This window comes from Elephas maximus, chromosome 2 (genome assembly GCF_024166365.1).
Source record: "Elephas maximus indicus isolate mEleMax1 chromosome 2, mEleMax1 primary haplotype, whole genome shotgun sequence".
Classification (NCBI taxonomy): Eukaryota; Metazoa; Chordata; class Mammalia; order Proboscidea; family Elephantidae; genus Elephas; species Elephas maximus.
In genome coordinates, this window is record NC_064820.1 from 84619150 (window position 1) to 84631155 (window position 12006).

Genomic DNA, 12006 nt, shown 5'->3' on the forward strand with positions numbered 1-12006 from the left:
CTTGGTAGTTACAAATTATTGACAGAGCTATAGGTATTGGGGCAAGGGAAGGGATATTTTTATTGCTCCTTTGTTTTCACTGATATTTTTTGAGGACTAGCATTGAATAGATGGACTACCTTTTTTTCTCTGTACTACTAGTTATTTTGGAGCCCTGGTGGCACGGTGATTATGAGCTCAGCTGCTAACCAAAAGGTCAGTAGTTTGAATCCACCAGCCGCTCCTTGGAACCCTATGGGGCAGTTCTACTCTGTTCTATAGGGTTGCTGTGAGTTGGAATTGTCTTGACAGCAACAGGTTTGGTCTTTTTTTTTTGGAGTACCTATTTTGAGAGCCTCTATTTTTCAGCCTTGGAGTTACTCATCAGTTGCCAGGTGCCATCAAGTCAGTTCCAACTCGTAGTGACCTAGTGTACAACAGAATGAAACACTGCCCAGCCCTGTGCCATTCTCAAAATCATCGCTATGCTTGAGCCCGTTGTTCCAGCAATTGTGTCAGTCCATCTCATTGAGGGTCTTCTTCTTTGTCTACAACCCTCTACTTTACCAAGCCCGATGTCCTTCTCCAGGGACTGATCCCTCCTGATAACAACATGTCCAAAGTATGTGAAATGAAAGTCTCGCCATCCTTGCTTCTAAGGAGCGTTCTGGATGTACTGAGTTATTTGGACATTACTAATTAAATTGGTATCTATAAATCTAAAACTGATCTGTTAGTTGGGAATTTTAACTTCAGTTCTGCTTCTGCTGCCTCAACTAATTGATTTTTTTTTTTTAATTCATTTCTATTTTGATGGTAAAGGGGAAAAACAGAAAACGATACTTGATGGCAGTGTGGAAATTACCATAAATACAACAATTATTTTCCAACACATGGACATGTATTACCTGAGAGTCATTTAGCATATTTCTGAGCCAGAGCTTGCCGCTAATAGAGGAAAGATCAGATCTTAAATGAATGGCATGCCATAAGTGAAAAGAATAAGTACTCACAAGTAGTCTTTCTAGTAAGTGTCTTGTTTGGGCATGGATTGCAGGCAAATGATATCTACCTTTATGAATACTGTGGTAAAAATTTGCTAGAATATTGCTTGCTGGTGTGTTTCCCATCTTCTTTTCCCTGACACAGTGCCGCCTTTGTCTTTTCAAGTTTACAACATGTTGAACATTTATCTTCTTTTCCCTCTAAGCTACAAACTATAAAAACAGAATAAAGGAAAATAGGTCTTGAAGTCAGTATAAACACTATTCATATATTAAAGTTACTTTTACGGCCTTTGAGAGAAGTTGTAAGTGGCAGTTAGAAAAAACTCTTACCTTCTACTTAATACAGCCTTCATAAAGCAAAACTCCTCCTTTTAGAAATAATTAAGAAGGAGATATATTTACAAAGAAACCTATATGTTACTGGTTGAAATTTTGGTATGCATAGTAAGATTTTATTTATGGGTTAGAAAATATTTTTGCTACCATAGGGATCCATTTGGGTAACTGAATGATACAACCAAGACAAGGATTAGAATAACTTAGTTTTTCAGGTGCTTTCTGGCCTACTCCACCACCTGCCTGTCAATTTTTGTACTAAGGTGGCTTGGGTGTTGCTATGATAGTGGAACCTATGCCACTGGTACTTCAAATACCAGCAGCGTCACCCATGGTGGACACATTTCAGCAGAGCTTCCAGATTAAGACAGACTAGGAAGAAGGGCCTAGTGATCAACTTCCAAAAATTAGCCAATGAAAATCCTATGGATCAGAACAGGATATTGTCTGACTAGACTAAAACATGCCAATGTTCATGAAGATGGTGTAGGACCTGGCAACATACATAGGGTCGCCACGAGTTGGAGGCGACTTGTTGGTAGCTAACAACAACAACAGTCTGGCCTACTCCAAACACTGTTGAATATCTTTAGTGAAAGAAATCTTCAAATTTCCAAATGGCCAACATAAAGAAAATTGCTTTTCTTCAGAGGGCCTTAGATAAAAATTTATAAAGTTCTTTAGTGTGTTTTAAATGGCTTTACATTATTCCCTTTTTCTTTTTGATAGGAATCTTTTAGTCCTGCTATACATCTGCACCTTGTACATCAAGCTCCATGTAACATTCCTCCTTACCTCTCAAAGAATGAATCAAATCTTGGAGACCTTTTACTGGGCTTTCTTAAATATTATGCTACAGAATTTGAGTAAGTGAAACTTTGTATTTATTTATTTATTTATATATGTTAATGCTACAGATTGTCCCAGGAGCTATATTTGTCAATAGGGGTCCTGTAAACTTGACCAGAAATGTGTAGTTTGTAAAATTTAGTATCTAACTGTTAACCACTACGAATCAACTCGACGGCACTGGGTTTTAACTATTGAAAACTAAATAGATATATTCTTAGCTAATAAAAAGAATATGTAGTTCAGTAAGCCCAGTTTTAATTGATTTCTGTGGTGATCCCATCTTATATTTAGCTGCCTTTTCTAGAGTTGAACTTGAACAAATGTTTGTGTTGATCCCATGTAGGTACTGTATATTTTATAACACCTATTTTCAAGGAATTACAAAGTTTTAGTAAAATGTACAGCTAAAACAAACTTGGAAAAGATCTATTTAATATTTGATATCTGAGTAGACAGTTATGTTAGTTTGATACATGAATCAAGATATACTTTTTTTTTTTTGGTGATGGCAGTGTGTAAACATGAAACAGTAAAGTGTATAATCAGGCAGGACAGAATTGAAAGTTCTTATGGGAGGAGTTCTAAGTTCAGATAGAGTGGGGCTAGGTGTTCATTGATCAATCTAGAAAAGCTTAAAGGAGGAAGAGAGAGGACTTAGGAATTGCAGAAAGTTGGGGAGGGTATAGTGACCATAGGGGACCACTTTGAAGTGGTTTGGAAAAGGAAATGATAATAATGGTAATAAATTGCTCTCACTAGGTAGGAAAAACTTTTAAGCACATTATATGTATTGTCCATTCAGTTCACATACTAACCATATGAGTTGGCATTATATTAACGCTCATTTTATTAGTGAGGAATATACCAAGGTGAAGTAACTTGCCTTAAGATCACAGAATTGTTAAGATAGTTTTGACTGCAAAAATCACACTAACTGATATTTTACTACAATATTAGTATTATTTTATCAGCTACGTTGCTGGTAGCTCTAAAAAATACCTGACTCATTTGAGATGATTTGAAACGTTGGACATGAAAGAAATATTATTCAATATTGTCAAAGTAAATCTTATACCAGATTAATTTTGTCTGGTTTGTTTATAGTTGTACTTTCAGTACTTAGCCTAGTGCCACATAGTGGGTATTTGAAAACTGCTTGTTACAAATAAATAATTTTGAAGCGGAAGGTGAGATTATAGACAGGATTTTAAAAATTACTGAATTAGGTTAAGAAATGGAGTAGAGAAAGTGCTGGAGGAGAGTAGTACTGTAAGGATCAGATTACAATAATCTAGATTAAAAATGACCAAGACCTGAATGTAGGTTTAGGCAACGAGGCAAAAAAGGGAGGAGCCTTCATTTATAGAAAGATAAGGAAAGATTTAAGACTCAGTGAGACATGGGATGTAAGAGACTGTAAAGGTTTGATGGTAATCCTAGAGTTTCTTTTTTAAGATGTTGCAATAACAGTAGCTAATGTTTATTGAGTATTTACCAAGTGTCCTGCACTGTAATAAATGAGTCCCATGTATTATCTCATTACCTCATAATCATTATCCTCACAGTCACCCCTATCAGGCTTAGGATATTTATGTACTTGCAGTACAGCTCAATAGTGGGAAAACTAGTGTTCAAAATCTAGTCTGATTCCAAAACCACATTATTACTTGTTGGACTGTATCAGCAATGTCCGTTGTGTTATGTAAATTAGATTTTGCAGGAATTTTATAGTGAGGGAAAGGATTCTTAGAAGAAAAATGTATGTCTGCCATGCATAGTTTAGGATTAGAGCGTCTAGATACAAATACCTGGAAAATCAGCTATTGTACTGAAGCAAGATGGTAGGCATGTAGATTTGTGATTTAGTATTAACAGAAACTAGTTTACTGTGCCAAATTATATCAGCCAGGATGCTGATGTTTGAAAAAAAGATTTTGAATCTTTTGGATGCCTTAGTTATCACTATAACCTGTGATTTAGGTGACATCCTCACCTGCTGTTTTCATTACATAGTGCAGTTGTCAAGTGCATTGTTTCATGGCAGTTACTTTCAGAACTTTGGCTATAGGGAGCACAGCCAAGAATGTAGTCATGGTAATGAACTAGGTGTTGTGCAAAAGAATTCTGGCAGCTGTTAAAAATGTTGTAGGATTTCTTCTTAACTTTGAGGTATTCAATTAAAAATCCTCTCTTAAAAGACAAAGAGCTGAGTGCTTCTTATGGGATGCTTAAGTATATGGTGTAAAAGTTGCAGAAGTTTTATGTGGGCATTTAAAAATTACTAAGAATTGTTTACATACTTCACTCACAGCTTTTCTCTAAATCTTATTGCTGAACATTCTAAAATTAAAGCTAGGTTTCTAGAACGGTACCTGGGAGGAGAAAACTAACAAAATAGGGAAAACGGATCAGGTGGCCAGGAGAATCTAGAAAATATAATCAGAATGTAATCATTTTGTATTATAACTAAACAAAAGAAAAATTTAAGCCCTAAATATCTTGCAGACTCAGAATACTGGAGAGTCTAGGAACCTTAAAAGGTACCTATTAGAATCCCCTTTATTCCCTTGCAACAACAATGTTGTTAGGTGCCATCGAGTCGGTTCCCACTCATAGTGACAATAAATCTCTTAAAAAGTTAATGTCATTAAAAATAAACAAAAGCAAAGGTAACTTCCAGATTTAGATCAAATACAATGCATCTTTATGTGTGCTGCATCTAGTTTCAAATATAAAAATAAGGCACATGAGGGCACAGTTTTGGATACTTAACTAGACAAAACCAAACACCACACGGGATTGGTTTACTTAGTTTGAAGGATTAGGACCTTAGTTTCAAGGGCCAGCTAGGTCAGTTGGAGCCATATAGTCCATTAAGACAGTGTTCTACACCCAGGTTTGGTGAGTAGCATCTGCGGTGTTAAAGCTTGCAAGCAGCCATCTAAGATATAACTATTGGGCTCTACTCATCTGGAGGAAAAGAGAAAGAAGGAAATCAAAGACTCAAAGAAGAAACTAGTCTGCAGAACTAATATTCTACACAAACAATGGCCTCACCTAACTTGAGACTGGAAGAACTAGACGGTACCCAGCTACCACCACCTACCATTCCCACCAAGGACTCAATAAGTGGTCCTGGATAGAATGGGAGACAAATGTAGAACAAAACTCAAATTCCTAAAAAAAAAAAAAAAAAAAAGTCAGGCTTACTGGACTGGTAGAGACTAGATGAATCCCTGAGATTACTGTCCTGGGATACCCTTTAAAGTGGGAAGTTAAACCACTTCCAGAGGTCACCTTCAGCTAAGCGACAGATCGGCCCACAAAATAATGTCAGCCGTGAGTACTGTACTTGTCTAAATAATAATCTGGATGAAACCAAAGGGTAAACATTTCCCCTAGAACAGTCATGAGAAGGTAAGGTGGGACAAGGAAGCTAGATTAAGGGAAACAGAGCAACCAGAATGGAAATGAGAATGCTGATATAGTGTGAAAAACTATAACCAATGTCACCGAACAATATGTATAGGAATTGGTTAAATGAAAACCTAATTTGCTATGTAAACTTTCACCAAAAACAGAATAAAGTATTAAAAACAAATATAATGGGTGAACCTAAATTATAATCTTGATTGGGATAGGGGAGCCATAAAAGCATTTGAATTGTTGTTAATTTTTTAGATGCTGTTGGGGCTATAAAAGATAATGGCTTTATTCTTAGGAGATATGTGCAAAGGATATAGGAATGAAGTTTTATGATGTCCACATCTTCTCACGTGATTCAGTTCAAACACTCACATACATCAAAACACAAAAGCAGTTCTATTCTGTCCAGTAGGGTTGCTCTGAGTCAGAATTGACTTGACAGCACACAGCAACAGAAGGGGGTTGTGATGCTGAGGTTTGAAGCAAGTTTCAGTATTACACATAAGAATATCAGGGTAGGCCTTATTACTGATAAAATAAAAATAATAAAAGGACAAATTATGGAAATAGTTAACATGATTTTTTTTTCCTTATAGCTGGGACAGTCAGATGATTTCAGTTCATGAAGCCAAAGCCATTCCGAGGCCTGATGGTATTGAATGGAGAAATAAATACATCTGTATAGAAGGTAGCGTTCTCGAGACCATTCTCTATTTACCCTTCCATTATCATCATAGTCCTGTGAGAATTCCTTGATTAATTTCAGTTAAAAGTGATACATTTATGATCATGAAGTTTTTATTTATTTATTTTTTTATAATTTAAAATTCTTTAGTTGTGAGAAAAAAAATACGAATTTGGGCATTTAATCTTTCTAGTTGGTAAGATTTGAGCAGTCTATGTATCTCATACATATGGTTGATTTAAACTTAATTTCATGACTTACAGATGGAAGAAAACATACCCATTCATAATCTTCATTAATTATTCTTATGTTGAAATAAAATGAGTTCTTTTATACTTAAAATATTGATATGTATTGCAAGGACTTGATTTTACCTTAAAAATTAATTGATCTGAAGATACTGTATTTTCTAAAATTAATTTGAATGTTGATGAATATTTCTTTGAGACTTTTTCTTTGAGTCATTGGAAAGCCTATTTAAAACTGATGCAAGAGACAGTATTTAAAATTGTTCTCAGAGATGCCAATTTAAAGAAAGACCTTTGTAAATCTTAAGGTAAGAAAAAGTAAAGGGTTGAAAATCAGCATTTGTAGAAAACGTCAGATTTAGAATATTTTAATCTTGGATTATATACAGCATCTCCTCCAAAGTTTATGAATAATTAAATCTCCTGCTTTGGTGTTTGGTTTGCTAAATTGCACAGTGGGTGTATATTATTTTAGTTACTTTTTTTTTTTTTAATATTAAATGCTGACTTGTATGATGCATGATATAATCTGATACAATTTGGCATATAGTCTTATTTTATGAAAAATAACAGTACTGTGACAGTAAACTTATTTTTTAAACAGCCTTTGTAAACAAAAGCAGTGTTTTAATTTCTGGGCCTGCTTAGAGTATATGGCATATGTAAGGTTAACCTCTCCCTCAGGTTTGCTATACTTTTTTTTTTTTTTTTCCAGATTCTTTCCCCACAGTTAACTTTCCTCTTTCAAGCAACTTTTGTCTTTCTCTTCAGTTCTTCCCCTTTTAGCCTTTAGACATATATAGATCTTCTCATTCTTGAGAAATAGTCTTCATTCGACCCTACTAAAAAACAAAAACAAAAAAAAACCACTGCCGTCGAGTTGCCTACTAACTCCTCTAAATACTGTACTATTTTTCCCCCTCTTCATTGCCCAAACTCTTAAACTCCAGTAATTTTTACGTACTGCTGTCATTATTTCAGCCTTCCCACCTCACTCCTTATGCCTTTTGTATTCCTCCTTTTCTCACTATTACCTTCTGTTTCCTTCTTCTTGTTTCTTCCTTTCCGTCTTTCTATGTAGGGACTCCTCTCTGATCTTGGGGGTGAGGAGTGAGTAGTGCGGAGGTGTAGATGTGGAAGGTGGGGTATGTTGGGCACACACACACACAGACCCCTCTCTTGTCTTCTTGTTTTCTCTCTTTGCTGTTTTGTTTTTTCTCTTCTTTCACTGCCAGATTTCTCACATAAGTTACTACTCTATCTTTTTCTGAGCCATTCACTCATACCCTGACTCTGTGCACCGTCTTCCATCCTTACCAGTATTGAACCTTTACTTTCAAAGGTTAGTGTTGGTCTTCTGCCACATTGTTGATCTTTTTGGTTTCATTGGTCTTTATCTTTCTGTGATATTTGATGTTGGCTATCCCTATTGGATATAATACTTTATTCTTTTTGATAACTCTTTATTCTTTATTTTTATTTCCACAAGGGTAGGTCCTTGACCCTCGGTTAGTCTCTGTAATTCTTCGAAAGTCTTAATTCACTTGATTTAGACTTAATATACCTATGCTATTTGAACTTTCCTTTTTAGTTATCCTCTCACTTGAATCCTAACTACCTTATTAGACATTTCATAGCTCTATTAAACTCTTTTCTGTATGCATAAATCTGATAAGGTATTAGGCCAAACCATATGAAATTGCTGTTTTGTAAGTCAAAAACTGTCAAACCTCAATAATTTCTTGTAGTTTAACTTAATAAGGAAACTTAAGTTCTCATTTCAATAATTTCTCTATGTGCATTTAACATTACAGAACCTTTTGATGGAAAGAATACAGCCAGAGCTGTGCATGAAAAGCAGAAGTTTGACATGATCAAGGATCAATTTTTGAAGGTAAACAATGCATCAGATTAACTCTAGGAATACTTTTCTTAGGTGTTTAAAATGAAGAGTAAGTAAAAACTTGGTCTATGGTGTGCTTTAAAAATGAACATGTATAATAGGACAAAATAGTCCTGGTTCCTATGTTGTGAGCCACTAATATAACACGGTGGGGAATTTATTACTTGAATTTGGATACACTTTTTCTTCAGAGAGATCTGGCTCTGTTTTTGTTGCCATAGCTTTTACTTCTCATGGAAATAAGTATCTTTATAGTGAGCTTAAACTCCAAAAAGGAGTAAATAAAACTTAATAGATTCCTTTCCCTCCTTAAAACATTGGGGAACTTACTATAACTTCAAAAGAAATCTCTTATTTATTCCACACATTTTCTTCTGCATACTCCATTTTAACAAGGTACTAGAGTACTGTTTTTTCTTTATTTGTATTTTGAAAAGTTAAAACAGTATGTGTGTATGTATACGCATTATATATATATAAACTGAAGGTTATTCCTTAGGTCTGTAGTCCACAGTAAGAATTTATTCATCAGTGGTTTCGCCAAAAGTGGCCTCTGTCTCTATCAGCGTGGAAATACATTGATAGAAATATGTAGTATGAGACATAGGAAGGAAAGCTTCATAGAATAAAAAGATCAGAGAGTTGTAAAGATATCAGATTATTTTTAAAAGGACAAAAGATAATTTTAGAGGCTTATTTGTTCATTACTTAGACACACGTAGAATTTTATTTGATGAAAATTAAAAATGCAAGTGTATTATATTACGTGCCATCCTTCAGTTAGGCCCTCGGTTTGTCAAATGCAGAATTCTTTTCACTTTAAAACAATTATCTAAGAGGGAATATTTTGTCTATACGATTAAATTTGAGAACTCCAAAATAACATTGGTATATTACTGTTCTTATTGATGGGTGAGCTTTTATTTAGGATTGTCTAACTGTAAAACTGGTACTTTTAGTTGAACAACTGAAGTGAGAACAGAGTACAAAGATTTGCAGCCACCAGGTAGCGAGTCAGATTTTTAGCTTGAAAACAAGAATTCCAGTTTCTTTCTTTTTTTTGTAAATTCTGTTTATTCAAAAGTGCTTTTATTATAGGTTCACGTTCTCCATAAATATTTTTTAATTGAAAAAATTAGTAAAAACCCAAAATTTTACCTCCTAGATAGAACTACTAGTAACATTCTGCTAGCTCTCCTTTCAGTCTTTTGTTCTGCATGTATTTTAGGTTTTAAGAATGATTTTTCTTTCTCTCCCAGTCATGGCAAAGATTGAAAAACAAGAGAGATTTGAACAGTATACTACCTTTAAGAGCTGCTATCCTGAAAAGATAACTGGCCTCTGTTTCTTAAATTCTTCTGAGAAGTAAAGAACAATAGTAACACAATACATTTTGTTTACCTCTATCATGGCTTCTTTTAAATTGTTCTTGTTTTCATGTTTTATTTTTAAAAGGACATACTTACATAAAGATTATATATTTTATTATGACATTTCTTAATAAACTTTGATTTAAAAATGTATTTTTGAAAATGTTTACATTTATGATTGGTAATGTTATGACATGAGTTATTCGGAGATCAGATAAAATGTTTTGGAGGTAATTACCTGAACAAATAAAAGGTTTTTGATGTAACTTCAGTTAGTTGTACCACATGCTAACACTTAAGAGATTAGTGGAATTTTAGAAAAGGTCTGATTCATACATGCGTAAAATGTAACCTAAAGGAAATAATTTGTTGTCTGAGTCCATTCTAGTAAAGTGAAGATTCAAGTCAGTTATTCAGTTACTTGAAGCAAAAGAAATCTTTTATTTCAGTTCACATTTCTGTGAAATCACTGCGGAAGCATGAAATATGGACAACTGCCTTGAGTCTTCACTTGACTCACTGGGATAGACTGAGGCTTTGGTGTGTGTCTCTGTTAGCATTTCATTCATACCTCATAGGCTTTTGATATACTCTTGAGATTGTTTTCAATTTTGTGTTGAAACAATAAAACATTTTGCACTGTAGTAATATGAGCGCTAACTCTGTATTGTACAGCAGTTAGTGAATTATTTTAAAGAATCAGTTCAGTATAGGCAGTCAGAAAAGATTAAGTCTTCTGTGTAGCTTAGTGCAATGTGCACTTTTGCTTTACTTTGTGTTTTCCTGCTTTTTATTTTCCTGTAACATGAAGCAGCAGAAACTGAAAGATCAAAGTTAAGATTACATCCTATTTATAAGTACCAGATTTTTTTTTCTGTGTACAAGTATAGGATTGTAACCTAAACTGGAATTTTTAGGCAGTAAGCCACTACAGAATGTTTTAAATAAGTCATAACACAGTTATTATAAATAAAAAGCTTAATGTTTGTAAAGATATCTTTTTTAGTATTTCTTTTCCACCTAGTGGTGGCTGCTAAAAAGGCTACAGTGTTTAGTAAGGTTGCTTTTGATTTATGTAAATATTTGTAAATTGGTCGGTGCCTGTAAATTTAAATATAAAAGTAATCTTGAAAACAGTTTTAACTTTTTCAGAAAGACTGTGTGCAACTTTTAGACCTGCTGTAGCACAGTTTGTACCTCTAATGTGTTGGTTTTTTGCAGATCAATTCAAATGCTAAAACTTGCTTTTCTTTGACTTGTAAAAGGTGCATATTTTCATTTTCTTCTTTAAGTTTAAATTTTTGTATGATGTCTAATGAAATAAAGTTTATATATGGAAATTGTTGAGATTTTTTTTTCTGTTAAAGTCTTTATCTTTAATATGAGATGGAGGTTGTGGTTATCATTTAGAACTGAATTCAATAGTTGTGCTTGGTTATTCAGATTATACAGAGAATCTTGGAATCAAGTTCATTCTTGACAAAGCCAACTAACCACATTAATACCTTTTTATCTGGTATTATTAGGAATGAAGCTTTCCACGTAGGTGAATTTTTAAGATTGCTGATATTAACACTATTTAAAAGCAATTAAGCTTTTTATATTAATTTTTTTTCTTGGAACGTTTCCTAAAATGTACTACAAACTGTTCAAGCCTTCTTAATCAGAATGTATAGAGTATAATTAACATTCTAGTGATGATTTCAGAAAATCATTATGAACAATTTTAAATAATAGTCATAGTTGTTAGGTGCCGTTGAATTTGTTCCAACTCATGTACAACAGAATGAAGCACTGCCCGTTCACCAGCCATCCTCACAGCTGTTGCTATGTTTGAGCCCACTGTTTCAGCCCTGTGTCAATCCATCTCGTCCTCTTCTTTTTCGATGACCTTCTACTTTATCAAGCATGATGTCATTCGCTGGGGAACTGGTCCCTCCTGATAACATGTCCAAAGTACATGAGGTGAAGCCTCGCCATCCTCACTTCTAGGGAGCTTTCTGGCTGTACCTCCTCCTTATGGCAGTCCATGGTATATTTGTTACTCTTTACAAACACCATAATTCAAAGGCATCAATTCTTCTTCAGTCTCGCTTATTCATTTTGTGGCTCTCACGTGCATATGAGGTGATTGAAAATACCCTGGCTTGTGTCAGGGTCACCTTAGTCCTTAAAGTGGCATCTTTGCTTTTTAACACTT

General features: G+C 34.3%; 1 protein-coding gene across 3 annotated transcripts in view; it reads left to right on the forward strand.

Moving 5' to 3' along the window:
- Positions 1–11164, forward strand: part of TENT2 (terminal nucleotidyltransferase 2) — a 50564-nt gene extending 39400 nt beyond the window's left edge. For all 3 annotated transcript variants that reach the window (XM_049866574.1, XM_049866591.1, XM_049866581.1), the window contains 4 exons: positions 2052–2188; positions 6197–6288; positions 8348–8427; positions 9696–11164. In XM_049866574.1, the coding sequence (XP_049722531.1) occupies positions 2052–2188; positions 6197–6288; positions 8348–8427; positions 9696–9770 (384 nt within the window). In that variant the 3' untranslated portion in view covers positions 9771–11164. The remainder of the gene's footprint in view (positions 1–2051; positions 2189–6196; positions 6289–8347; positions 8428–9695) is intronic.
- Positions 11165–12006: the final 842 nt, after the last annotated feature.